Here is a 15,120-nt window from a genome sequence, read left to right as displayed (position 1 = left end):
GGATACAGGAAAATTCATGTGTGCATTTTATACTCTGCTATTAGGAATATAAATTGTCAAAATTTTTCTGGATAGTATAAAGAGTTCTTTAAAAATAACTCTGACCTAGTACTTCTCTTAAGGATTTATCCCAAAGAAGTAATTGAAGCTAAGATTTTAGATACAATTGTAATAATGAAATTTTTAAAAGCAATCTAAATGTCTAGCAGTAGTATTAGTAAGTGAATTGTGGCATTTCTGTAAGATAAGTACAGTTGAGTCGTTAAAAATCAGAAGGCTTACTTAGTGACACTGGGAAGTGCTCATGTTGTAAAGTAAAAAAAAAAAAATTATAACACTCTTTATTGATTTGTTTGATAAATATTTCTTAATAGCGAGCATGATAAACAAGGCCCCAGCTGTCAGTGAATTTACATTTGTGTTGAGGAAACAATTAACAAATAAGCAAATAAATGAACAGAATAATGTTAAACTATGTTAAATGACATAGGAAATAAAACTTAAGTGATAAGATTTTAACCTGCTGGGGGTGATAGCTAAATTTGCTTAGGAGATCAGGGAAAGCATCTAGTAGGTAGTCACATTTGAGCCAAAACTTAAATGACATTTTTTACAATATGATCCTTGTTTATCCATTTTTTCATCCATATGTATGTGTTCATATAAGCATATACATACAAACATGTAATTACAGAGTTGAAATGGCATACAACTAAATGTTAATGGTAGATAATTCCAAGTAGTAGAATTTTTTTTCCTTTTGGGTGCTTTTCTTTATTTTCCAAATTTTCTACAAAAAGTATTACCTTCAAAATAGTTTTTAAAATAATTTTTTAAGATGAAAGGATTAAATATGCTTTCTGATCACAATTATATAAAAAAAATAAGCATAGCGAGAGAATTATACCAAATTGTTAACAGTAGTTATCTCTTGAGTGGTGAGATTACAAGTGTTTTTATTATCTATACTTTTGAAACTTACTTTTGTCTGTGTTCTTGTAATAAGAAAAAAACACACAACAAACCTTTGTTTAAAAGGAAAACTGAAAACTGTCTTTCCCAATTTTTATAATACAGGTTGAATCCCCCTTATCCAAAATGCTTGCAACCAGAAGTGTTTTGGATTTTGGATTTTTTCAGATTTTGGAATATTTGCATATATATAAAATGAGATATTTGGGGATGGGACCCAAGTCTAAACAAAAACATCGATTATTGTCTCATATACATAGCCTAAAGGTAATTTTATCAATATTCTTAAGTTGTGCATTTGAACTGCAACCTGACACGAGGTCAGATGTGGAATTTTCTACTTGTGGCATCGTGTCTGCAGTACAAGTAAACATTAGTGTATATTCTTTCATTCTTTATATATATGACAGATTTTTTTTCTAGAGACGAGGTATTGCTCTGCCACCCAGGCTGGAGTGCAGTAATACAATCATAGCTCACTGTAACCTCACACTCCTGGGCTCATGATTCTTCCATTTCAGCCTCCTTAGTAGCTAGGACTACAGTTGTGCACCACTGCACCCAGCCAGATATTTTTTAAAACTGGGAAATCATTTTTAGAGATACAGTTTTGTATTCTAGTTCTTAATAGCTTTCGTCATGCCAGTTCATGGAAGTATTTACTGTTTGCCTAATATTAAACCATATAAATGTACTGTTATTTATTTAACCCTTCTTTGTTGTTTAGATACTGTTTCTAGTGGAAAACTATTTTTTTTTGTTGTTGTTAATGCAGAAATTCTAATCCACTGCTGATTCACATCCTCCTTTCTGAACTGAAATTTTTGTTTGAGATTTCTCTGTTGTTGGCAGATTTTGTCAAGATTGAAATTGAATATTTTTAGCATTTCTACTACCACATCTTAGTGATTTACATTTTTTTCCCTTATAAAATTTTCTTTAGGTACTCTTTTTTTCCCAGTTACAAAGCATTTAAAATAAGAATCATTATGAAAGAATATTGATTGGCATAAAATGTTTATGGTGTGCTACTAAAATGTGTTATAAAACAGTATATACAATATGATGCTAATTTTGGTTTTTAAATCATATATGTTAAATAGGCATGTGTCCTAAGATTAGAAGACTACACCAACATCTTAACAGGGGTTACCTCAAAGTGGTAGGATTCTTCTGGAAGCATTTTATATTTTCTGGATTCTCTACAGTGAAAATACTCTCAGAATAAAGATATTTTTAAAGCACATCTAAATGCCATCTTTCTGCCCATCCTTCATCGTATTGTTTAGTTACAGAGATTCTGGACATTTAGAAAGAGTTGAAAATAATATATGCAATTAAGTATAAAAGTCTGGTGTAGAATATAACTAAAGGGAAAAATCATTGAGTGGTAGAGTTAGAAGTGTTAACAAATAAAGTGGTTTTGAACTTAGTCTTAAAAGGAAATATACAGTTTCTATTGAATAAGGTAGTGAATGTATACTCCTAAAGGACAGCATGAGCAAAGGCATGTACCTGGAAACAAGGGAGCATAGAATGTAGGAAACAGTAAAAAGAGTAAATTATTATATGATTGTTCTTTTAAGCTATCAAGTCTCTATATCAGTTCTTTTTATTTAAATGATCACATAGAAATGAAGAAAAATATGAAGTTTGGAAAACTAATGCATTTGGGCCATGATGGCAACACTGCATTCCAGCCTGGGTGACAGAGTGAGATCTTGTCTCAAAAAATAATAATTCAGTGTTTTAGTACTAATTGTAGTACAGTTATATTAGTTTAAAAATTCTCTTTTCAGAAAATGTCTGCATCATAGAAGTTAGTCAATAGATATTTTAATACCATGACACCCAGAGTTAGCTCTAATAATTAGCTTTTAAGTACAACTTCCTTCTTTTATAGGGCTTTTACCAAGATGGCCTCAGCTCCTGCCAGCTATGGCAGCACTACCACTAAACCAATGGGGTAAGTATTTTTAATAAATCTGTTGCATCTTTGTACTCAAAACCTTAGACTTTCATGCCTTAAAAACACAATGTCTGACACTTTGAATGCGGAAAATGTCACCATACCTTTGGTGACATTTAGATGGCTGAAGTTCTCCTTTTTCTTTTCTATTTTTTTAAATTATTTTTCATTGGCATGTAATAATTGTTCATATTTATGAGGTACAGTGTGCTAATACATACCATGTGTAATTATCCAATCAGGGTAATTAGTATATCACCTCAAACATCATTTTTTAGTGTTGGGCACATTCAAATTCTCACTTTAAAATGTAAGTTAATGTCTTTTACATGGTATGAGCTGAAACTTAGATGACATTTTTTACAGTATCATCCCTATATGTCCATTTATCCATCTGTGTGTATCTGTGTGGATGAGTATACACATACATACCTTTAATTGCATAGCTGAAATGATATACATCTAAATGTTAATAGTGGGTAATTTTAAGGGGTATAGTTTTTTTTCTTTTGGGTACTTTTCTTTATTTTCCAAATTTTCTACAACAAATATTGTCTTCCAAATGGTTTTTATTCATATGCTTGTTTGTTATTATAACATATTTTTCATTTTCAGAAAACATTTGAAGGTTAAAACTATTTTAATATCAATGTTGGTAACTAATATAGACTTGCAGCTAGGCCTAGCTTCAGGATAGATTCAAGCAGTGCTGAATGATAGGAAGTCCTCAGGGTTAGGTATGACATCTTACTCCAGAGACCCCAGTGGAGTATGTGTGATTTTCAGAGAAACTGAACAGGGTAATTCTGACTATTTTTGGTACCGTACAGTTTCCAATTCCTACCTTACTTTTTAGAGCTAAAACAAAAGCACTCAGCCTTGTAAGTACTTGGCAAAAGGAATCCAGCTGGCCTCACCTTCAGACAGTGCTGCTCAGGTTAGCACACCCCCACAGAGTTGCCTGGTGACAGGAATCACCCAGAGCCATTCATTCCAACAAGGATTACTTTCTCTTGCTTCTGTTAATGAAAAGATTTCCATCCTGTCCGTCTCTTCATTTCAGAGTGGAGTAAGGCAAGACGAGGAAAAGGAAAAGATTTTTGGAAAATTACTTCCATGTATTTAATAAAATAGACTTTTCAGTTTCATCCCTTAAAAATCTTACTGAACATTAAAGCCTATTAGATTTCTTATGATTTTGCAGTTGGGATTTTGATAAATATGTTATAAGAAACTCTTGGGTGATCTGAAAGCTGTCCCTAGCCTTCTGAGATTTTAATGCAGGGTTACTATTCTGTCTCACAAAACATTTTTTAATTGCATGTGAGAGACCGTTTGAACCACAGATATAAACCCAGAATGGCAAGGCACTTACTGGTGTTTTGTTGTTGTTTAAAATGTAGACAACATTCTTCAGAGTTGAGGCAAAACTCAGTAAGTCTGTTCTGTTTCACATTTTTATATGATAGATTTTATGTATAGGGAGGAGAGACAATATACAATGTAGGATTGGATCCAGCTGCTGATATAAGAGAATACAGTAATGTTTGACTTACTCATAGTACTTACTGGCATATATATTTTCAATATGTTCTTGTGGTTTGAACTCCTAAAGCACGTTGTCCAAGTTACTAGCTTTAAATTGTTTTTTTTTTTAGCATTAGACAATCAGGAAGGCAAGGAATTCTCTTTAAATTATAACTTGCAAAAAAAACTATAGCTAAAACTAGGAAATTAATATGTATATTTTGAGGGCGGCTCTTTATATTTTTAATAATTATTGACTAATCAGAGTATTTTAATTACTATTTTATTGTTAAATAAAATTGCAGCAGTGATACCCATGGCAGCAGAAATTCTCAAGACCCTTCTGTTTAGTGAAAACAAAGGTGGTAGGTACAGCAAGCATCATCAGCATGTGGTGTGTAATCAGGTAAATATTTTATCTGTGACAGATTGGAGAGGCACTTTGTACTTAGAATGATCCTTCTCTTTTGCCCCCACCTAGTCTCTTATCACGAGTCATGAATACAGGATCACAGTTTGTGATGGAAGGAGTGAAGAACCTAGTTTTGAAACAGCAAGTAAGTACGCTTGTTAGAAAACATACTGGTAACGTTTAAACATAAATGTTGACAGGCTAACTGCTCAGGTAAAGCAACTTCTGGATTTATTCAGGTAATAAATAGGAATCATAAGTTCTTTTTAAGTTCTGGGGTACATGTGCAGGATGTGCAGTTTGTTACATAGGTAAACGTGTGCCATGGTGGTTTGCTGCACAGATCAACCCATCACCTAGGTATTAAGCCCTGCATCCATTAGCTCTCTTCCCTGTTGCTCTTCCCCAGCCCTTGACAGGCCCTGGTGTGTGTTGTTCCTCTCCCTGTGTCCATGTGTTCTCATTGTTGAGCTCCCATGCGGTATTTGGTTTTCTGTTCCAAGGAGTTCTTTATTAGTGTGTTTAAGACTCTGGGGTATTTTTACATATGTAGCTCAGAGCTCTGTAATTGTATACTTTTTAAAAAAATTTGGATTTGGATTTGGACTTCACTTACATTTTGATTTGTCTTTACCATCAGGTTGTTGAAAGTACGTTAATTGAAAGAATGATCCTAACATATTTAGAATAGTGAACTGCTACATAATGAGTATCGTTTATTTTAACGTATAATCAGAATATTAATAAGCTAATGAACTTAACATCTAAAGTCCTATGTAAATTGGACTAAACAAAATAGTTTAAATAGAATTTATATTTGGGGATAATAAAATGGTACCTCGATTTCACATTTTCTTTCTTTTAGTCCTTCATTTTGTATATAGGACACTTTTAAATGACTTTTTTGTTTTTGTGATTTTTCTATTGTAATATATAGATATTCTGCTTCAGTCATTAATTCATTTGGTGTCTTTTCAAAAGATTTGTTTTTTACTTTTAATTTTGGAAATTTTCAAATATGCATTATCAAATTCTCCTGAATCCTTCAATTAAGTCAGTATCCATTCTTGTTTCATCTATCCCATTTGTGTTTTTTATTTACTTTTACTAGAATATTTTAAGGCAAAACTGAGATAATGTTTTACACAGAAACTCAGTTTGCAATGAGAAGGGTTTTAGAGGCCAAATCAAAAGAATCAGTTATTCAGATCTGAATATTGTTTTTTTACCTGTATTCAGAAAACAAAACCTTTTCTTTCCTCCACATGTTTCTTTCTTATAATGTTTACTGGTGGTATTTTATATACATAATCTTTATTTGTGGTTTAATAAGTTATTTTTTTCTTTTTCTTTTTTTCTGAGACACGGTCTTGCTCTCTTGCCCAGGCTGGAGTGCAGTGGTGCTAGCTGGGACTACAGGCACGCACCACCACACCTGGCTAACCTTTGTATATTTTGTAGAGATGGGGTTTCGCTATGTCACCCAGGCAGGTCTTGAACTCCTGGGGCTCAAGTGATCCTCACACCTCAGCCTCTCAAGTGCTGGGATTACAGGTACAAGCCACTGTGTCTGGCCTCATTATCCCTTTTAGAAATTATTGTCAGTCCCTCTCATTCTACCTCCTGGTAAGGAGCTACTACCAAATACTTAATCTACTTTTTCTTACTCGTTCACAGTACTGCCCAGAATCAGCTTATCTTCACCCTCTTAGACTGTATGTGAAAAGGCACAATAGGAAGTTTGGGCACATTAGAGACAACTGTGCTATACTTTATGGCTTAGCCTGGGCCCGTTCTTATTTATCGTCAACTGTGGACAAAATGATTTTGTTTTATGAGACAAAGGGGGACCTCCAACTTCTATGGTAATGTCTGCCTTTTGCTTGATGGACTGGCTATTACGTAACCATATGTAGTTTATTTTTAAGGAGAATTACATATTTTTCTTCACATGTCACTGTTAGAAGTAAATCCCAATAGTAAGATTTCCCTAAACAAAGTATTTCTTATAACATGTAACTCATAGTATTTAGAAGTTACAGACTTTAAGCTTTAGAATAATCATGGTTTTTGAACTTACTACCTTAGAGTAACATGGTATATATCCCCTATGATACCTGCAAAAGACATCTAAATTGGTCAACAAAAGCTTATTTTATTTGGAGTGCATAAAATATAAAAACAATTCTTTGTGATCTTGTATCTCTGTTTTTTTTTAATATTGCAAATAACATACCGCTTTGACATAGGCAGTTTCTCACTTGCAAAAGTAAAATTTGAAATGATCAGTGGTCACCCCATCTCTATACTTTTGCCACCACTACCAGAAGAGCTATGCCATTAAAAAAAAAAAAAAAAGGTTCAGAATTAGAGGAAATAGGTATTGACAGGGGTTAGGAATGGTTCTTTTTGTATTATCTTCAAGTAAAAATAATAGTCATACAATATAGTTCAATATAGTCTTTTTTTTGTTGCTCTTTAAAAAGAGAAAAAATAGATGGTACTGAAAGACAAATACTTAGGCTTATTTAAGCTTTAAATGTTAGTTTTTTTCTGGGTACATCATCATCTCTGTTTACTTCTGCCCGCATAAATTGCTAAGATTGAAATCTAGAATCAAGAGTGTAGACATTTCTAATTGTTCTTAATAAATATTACCAAATTATCCTCGAGTAAGGAGTCTCTAGAAACATGTAAACTCAGAGAGGTCCGTGTTAAAGCTCTATTACCCTTATATTCTAAAATTTAGAGGTACTGTGGTGGGAGGTCTTGGGCAGTTTGGGAACTGAGAGGTAAGAGGTATCAAAGAAGACACTGCTGAAGATCAGTTCTGTTTCACTCTTAGACTATTATGAGTAATTTATGCCTCTTAAATCTCTAAATATTGTTTTGGATCTTTGAATAAACAGTTTAAACTGTAAATAAATTAGACAGAATAGGATTAGCTACATCCAGTTTTCTAGGTCACTTATAAGACCTTTTTATACCTTGTTTTATGGGCAGCATAAGTTTTGTGCATCACAAGTATCAACTATCGCATAAAACCAGTTGAATGTTATTCACAGATTTGGAATATGTTTGTGTGAGGATAATTGTACAAGAATGTGAAGATGAATAATGTAGCATAGTTGCATAATTTTAGACTTCTGTTTTACTTTATTTGGCCTGTTTGCAAAAATAATCCCTCCTTTAAAAATGAACGACACATAAATTACAAGCAGTGAAAATCCATAGATTAAAAAAAGATTTAAAATACACATTTGCAATGTTTGGCCCTTAAGATTGTGATTTGAACAAGAAAACTATAAAACATGATTGTATATGTCGGGCACAGTGGCTCACACCTGTAATCCCAGCACTTTGGGAGGCCAAGGCAGGCAGATTGCTTGAGCCCAGGCATTCAAGACCATCCTGGGTAACATGGCAAAAGTCCATCTCTACAAAAAATACAAAAAAATTACCTGAGCATGGTGGCACATGCTTGGGAGGCTGAGGTGGGAGGATCACTTGAGCCTGGGAGATGGATGATAATTTATACAACAGTGACTGGATATCAAGTTGTATAGTAATTATTTCATAACAAATACATATATCAAAACATCGTGTTGTACACCCAAAATATATACAATTTGTCAGTCATACCTCAATAAATCTGCAGAAGAGAATAAATCACTGCTAATTATGTAATATTATAAATTATAAATTAATAATTACTTTAATTATTAAAGTGTTTTAAGAGTGGTAATAGTGTTATGGGTTTCTTAAGAGTTTTTATATTTTGGATATGTGTACTGAAATATTTATGGCTAAAATGATTGTACATTGGAGACTCACTTTAAAACAATATAGGGGAATGGGTAGTAGGTGACAGTATAGCTGAAATAAGATTTGCCACGAGTTAATAATTGTGGAAACTAGGTGATAGAGGGATAGATGTGTCTTAGTGAGTTCACATAATCTCGTTTTATTTATTGAGGGATAGATGTATCTTAGTGAGTTCACATAATCTCGTTGTATTTATTTTATTGCCATGAACATGAGTTGATTTTGTAAACTCATCTGTAAGATGAGGGTGTTAGATACACTCTGTAGATCCCAGTCTGGTTTATAATTTTAAATTTTGGAGACAGCCCATCTTATTTCTCTCCTTCTAGCTTCACTTCACTGGCAACTTTCCACCCTTCTATCATTGATACATCTCTCATCTCCAGTGTTTCCAGTGTCCACACACGCCATCTAATTCTTTACTTGGCTAATAACTGCCTTCAAGATAAGCGTCCTCTTACAGGAGGTCCACATAGGGCTTTTTCATTCTCCAGGGCTCTGGCAGTCAAGACAGTAGCAAGTCTTGTCCCATCCCAACTGCCAGCTTCGACATCAGAGCATCATCTGAAGCTGAGGGCTTCAAGGGGAAAGTTAGAAATAGTCACCATAGATCAGTTGTCAATATAGGTCAACAAATGGCTAATTCTAGGAGAACTCAAAGGAAAAAAAACTTCCTTATTTTGGTTATAGAACTATATTATATTTCTTAGTTGTCTTTGAGTTTCTGTGCATATTTTATTTTGTTTTGTAATACACCATCAGAAATAAAGTTAACATTGTTTTTACCTAAGCTTTTCCAGTGACTAAAATCATAAAACATGACTAAAGTCATAAAATGACTTAGGATTTTTGGAAATAGATTTCTCACTATGTTTTTTCAGATAGTTTCTAGTTCATGTATTTGAAATTTGAAGAACTTTAATTTAGGATATTCCTGTGTATAGGACTCTGTCTCTCAAATCTATATCTATAATAGCTTTCTAATAAAAATTTAGTTGCAAACTGTACAATAATGTTTTCCATTTTATTTCTAAACAACAATTTTTAAGAACAAAATATGCTTGGGAATTCTTAAAACAATTGAGTTTTTCATTTGATAAAATTTTGTTTATACCCCTTTTACTGAAGCACACAGACTTTTTATGTTTGTAAAGACACATAAGATAACACACTATTTGTTGAGCAAAGAATATTGTATGGTTTTGTTTGGATGTTTTCCATATGCTGGTATGTTAGCTGCTAAAATCCAGTTTTCTTAACCAGTAGAACTTGATTAACCTGGTATGTAAATTATTCTAAATATGTAATTGATTTTTGTTAATGATTAAGTCAATTCAGGCCTTTAGGCAAAGAATGGAGGCTAGCTAGAGCATTAGCTGGTGACAGATCTCAAAAGTTGTTTCCTGAAGTACTCTTTCCATTTTAAAGACATTATGTATTTTTTAAAACCATTCTCTGTACCTGAAGCTTCCTTTAATATATGGGAGTATGTGAATATTGTATTGTATAGAAGTGGTAGATGATTTTGGTGTGTTATTTGGTTGTAAAAACCAGACAAAAACATAAGAAAGACTTGTCTCTGGGCTCTTTAATTTTTGAACAACTTTGCTGGAAAGAAATTTTTCTCATGTTACTTAATGACCTATTTGGCAGACTCGTCTTCAGATATAGCAGAACTATAAAACATAAAGTAAAATTTAATTGTATCCTTAGGAAAATCTCATTTTATACTAATTAAAGATTTATCATGGAATATTGGTATGAATATTCAAACTTCCAATTATTTTCACAAATATAAAAATAATATGACCCTTATGGTTTATTATTACGTATAATCTTTTCCAAATTTTCCTCCATTGTATATATCTAAGAGTACAATGCAGGAAGCTAAACACAGAATTCAGTGTAAATAGAGAAACTGATATAAAGTTGTCAAGTTTAGTAAAATTTTACAAAACAATTTATAATGTTCTTTTGTTCTAGAATTTTTAAATTATTCTCGTTATGTTGCAAAGTACTTCATATCTGTTGTTGGTATTACTTGGAATACATAACTATAGTTTTTCTCCTTTGGATAAAGCATTTTAAAATCTTTATTTAAAGCACATTTAAATCTGCACCCACTTACTCTTTAGAGAAATTGGTTTAGACTCACTCTTAAGTGAACAGACTCAATTTTATTTGAAACAAAACTTAAAAGGTAAAACTTTGAGCCACCTTTTTAAAAAAAAAAAAAATCTAAATAGTATTCAGGAAGTATATTCAGACAGCTTGAACATTTGATGCTTGTATTTATATTTGAAAGTACCTAGCCAACACAAATATCAGAGAGTAATGAAATAGCTTTAATTTTAATTTTACTTGCCTGAGACCATCTTAAAAAGGTTTTTACTTTACCAGTCTAGGGAAGGTAGCAGTATCCTTAGTGACAGTCCATTTTAATTACAATAAAATGTTTTATGATCTAAGAAAACAGAAAATCCTTATATAATAGTAATATGTTATCTATAGATTTTAATCTGATCTATAAACAATCAGATTGAATGTTTTTGTCATATGAAGTCTCTGAAATACATAAAGTACAATAGATACAAGACTGTTCTCTTCAGAACATCCTGTACAATTCACAAAGGAAATATCAGTTCAAAATGAACAGAATAACACTTCATTAGGAATGCACTTTGAATAAACTTAATAGTCACCTACTAAATTTTCTAAATTTGACTTATGTTCAAAATAATAAAACTTGTCAGACTGAAATGTAACAGTATTTCTTATGCCACAGCCTGTAAACAAGTCAGGAGACAACCTTTTGCCAGCACCTGTGTTGTACATTTCATGTTCAAAGTGGAATCTGTTCCGTAAGATGATGCAGTACAACATTGAAAACTTGGAATTTATCCCAGGCAAAATAAAAATGGTCAATAAAGTGGTTCGTGTATCCATATCCCCATTTTCCAAAGTACAAAAAAATACTTTTTTATTAGAAATGAATGAACTCTTACATCATTTAATATCATACAAGTGCACGAACTTTAAAAGTTACTTTATTTTTAAAGAAAACTTTTATAATCCACAGAGAGGAAATGAAAAAAATACAGTGGGATTCTGGCCATGCATGGTGGGTCACGCCTGTAATCCCAGCATTTTGGGAAGCTGAGGTGGGTGGATCACCTAAGGTCAGGAGTTTGAGACCAACCTGGCCAACATGGTGAAACCCTGTCTCTACTAAAAATATAAAAATTAGCCAGGCATGGTGGCATGAGCCTGTATTCCCAGCTACTTGGGAGGCTGAGGCAGGCAGATCGCTTGAACCCAGAAGGCAGAGGCTGCAGTGAGCCGAGACTGTGCCACTGCACTCCAGCTTGGGTGACAGCTAGGCTGCATCTCAAAAATTAAAAAAACACTAAAAAAAAAGGTGGGGAGGGGGATTCTTCTTTAATCAAAACAAAAGCTTGCAGTTACTAGTATTAAAAGCAAACGCCCAACAAAGTAAAAAGCCCAAACATGTATTTGTACTAAAACCTGAATACACCTACACATTTAAAGAAGCATTTTTACTTAGAATTATATTTTCCTATGGAAACTTGAGTAGTGCCAAGAGTATTTACATCTTTGACATCACTTTTACCATTCACAGACTACTTAATCTTAGAATGTGTTTAATTGAAAGGTAAGCATACTTAACTGTAGAATGATCAGGTGGTTTTGGTTTGACGTTCTAATATTTAACAAAATACTTTTCCACAGAATCTACCTGTTACTCGTATTTTGGACAATCTTATGGAGATGAAGTCAAACCCTGTGAGTACCATATAACATACTTCGTGTAAATTCCTGAATATGTCAAACTGACTAGTATGAAAGAGGATAAAATCAGATTGAGTTCCTTGTGAGCCTAGTCACAGCAGAATACATGAGAGAAAGGAAGAGTCCATGTTCTCAAGAAGCCTTTTTTAGCCATTATCACAGATTCTGGGAATTGGTTTTCTCAGCTGCTATACCCATTCTGGCCAGCTCTCATTCAAATGTCATGTAGATTATATTCTATTTGTATAATTAAATGTGAAATATATCCTAAGGAACAAATTTCTGTAAATGAAAAAAGAACCACTGAGCATTTGTTGATGTAGTATAAAGAGTACCAAACCAATTTAATTTTATAAAAGTTAAATCAGGAAAGCAGTGCATGGTAAAAATGTTAAGTGCGTATGTTTACAGGGCAGTAAATTATTTTGGGCTGAATAAGTAAATTGACAATGAAATCATTGGGTGAATAGACAAATGGGTCAATATCGTTAGCATTGACTTAAAGAATGGGTTTCTAAGCTATCTGTAATTCTAAAAAGAATGTAAAAATCATCACAATCTGTTTCATAAAACATCCCATCCTGTTACTGTCACAACCAAAAGGTAGTTATTACCACAAGAATCTGGAATCAAAAACAGGCAGCATGATCCTACCCACATCAAAACCCTGGTTTGAGTTGATCTAAATCCCTATAGACTTGGCAGTGAGGCTTAGGATTCCAATCCTAAGGAAAAATGAGAACAGAATCTTCAGACGAGTGTGACATTTTTTGTAATTGTCAGAACATGACTGTAATAACAGAAGAAACTAACAAAAACAAATTTTAAAATTCACTGGTGTGAAAACAAAGACACAGTGTAATAAAACATCTCAAAAGGGCAGTTAGTATTATGAAAGGAATGGGAGAATCGTTTATAATAAGCTAAAAAGGATTGGATTCTTCCATCCGGGAATCAATACAGATAAAGTGGTATACAATGCAATAATAATAGACTTTGTCACTACATGCTAGAATACATGAAGAAAAGGTTCTTCCTGAAAAGCCTAAGAGAGGTATATGTTTATGACTAATTGATTTAGAGAATACTGCTTCCTAATAGGCAATAAACTTCCACAAGATATTATGCCAAGCAACTATAAAGATTAAAAATATAAGTAAATGCAAAAATTTAGACAGGTGCCAAATGCACAGGGGGGTTAAGAAATTTTGATACTGGGTTAAGAAATTTTGTTATTGTCCAGGCATGGTTGCTTATGCCTGTAATACCAGCACTTTAGGTGGCCAAGGCTGGCGGATCACTTCAGCTCAGAACTTTGAGACCAGCCTGGGCCACATGGTGAAACCCCGTCTCTACAAAAAATACAAAAAATTAGCCTGGTGTGGTGATGTGCACCTGTAGTCCCAGCTACTTGGAAGGCTGAGGTGGGAGGATCACTTGAGCTTAGGAGGTTGAGGCTGCATTGTGCCAAGATTGTGCCACTGCACTCCATCCTGGGTGACAGAGTGAAACCCTGTCTCAAAAAAAAGAAAAAAAAATTGTGATATTTTGTTACTGACCCTAATCTTGAAGTTGAGATGAAAAATAAGGACAGTAATAATAAAAATAATAGCTAACATTTATTGAGTACTTATCATGTTCCAGAAATCATTCAAAGCATTTTTCAGTGGCTCACACCTGTAATCCTAGGACTTTGGGAGGCCGAAGCAGGCGGATCACTTGAGGTCAGGAGTTCAAAACCAGCCTGGTCAACATGGTGAAACCGCGTCTCTACAAAATATTAGTGGGGCATGGTGGCACACACCTGTAATCCCAGCTACTCTGGAGGCTGAGGCAGGAGAATTGCTTGAACCCTGGAGGCAGAGTTTGCAGTAAGCCGAGATCACACCACTGCACTCCAGCCTGGGTGACAGAGCAAGACTCTGCCTCAAAAAAAAAAAAAAAAAATGCGTTTTTCACCTATTATCTCACCTAATCCTCATTAGAACTTTCTAAGTACTAGTATTATCGTTCTCATTTTATAGATGAGGACACTGTAGTGCAATGAAGTCAATTAACTTGCCCAAGGACACACAGCTAGTAAATGGCAGACTTAAGATTTTAACTAAAGGCCAAGTTTTTTACCATTATGCTGTATCAATTAGGGCAAGAATCATTCCCTTCATGGAATCCCAGAACTTAGTTAGAGAGTTAAAGAAACGCAAGTCATCTTAACAGTGGAGGAGAGGCAACCAAGAAATATTGTGACTTCCCAAGTCACACTACTTTTAGTAGCAGAATTGGAACCAGAAACCTACTACTGCTATGTTCCTGCCTGGTGCTCATTCCAACATACACATTGCTTCCACATTTCTCTGTCATAAACACGTGGATGGCTACCTTGTGGATCTTACTGCAATGTTTCTCCAAGCTATGAAAGTTCATTGATGAGTTCCCTTGACTTTCACTTTATAACTCAAGGCATATTATTGCAGATGGATATTTTTTTACTTAACTAGGAAAAAGTAACTTTTTCTGTTTTGAAAGCATTTCTTCATCTGCTAGGTGAGGCGGTTGCCTGCATTCTCATCCTTCTCCTCTTCCCAGATGGACAAATTGATTTGGA

At 33.7% G+C, this 15,120-nt stretch overlaps 1 protein-coding gene across 3 annotated transcripts in view; it reads left to right on the top strand.

Moving 5' to 3' along the window:
- SCFD1 (sec1 family domain containing 1) overlaps positions 1–15,120 on the top strand; it is a 105,115-nt gene that overhangs the window by 73,370 nt on the left and 16,625 nt on the right. For all 3 annotated transcript variants that reach the window (XM_010374666.2, XM_030930665.1, XM_030930664.1), the window contains exons 18-20: positions 2,876–2,938; positions 4,950–5,025; positions 12,456–12,509. In XM_010374666.2, the coding sequence (XP_010372968.2) occupies positions 2,876–2,938; positions 4,950–5,025; positions 12,456–12,509 (193 nt within the window). The remainder of the gene's footprint in view (positions 1–2,875; positions 2,939–4,949; positions 5,026–12,455; positions 12,510–15,120) is intronic.

This window comes from Rhinopithecus roxellana, chromosome 5 (genome assembly GCF_007565055.1).
Source record: "Rhinopithecus roxellana isolate Shanxi Qingling chromosome 5, ASM756505v1, whole genome shotgun sequence".
Taxonomy (NCBI): Eukaryota; Metazoa; Chordata; class Mammalia; order Primates; family Cercopithecidae; genus Rhinopithecus; species Rhinopithecus roxellana.
This window is presented reverse-complemented; position numbering and strand designations above follow the sequence as displayed.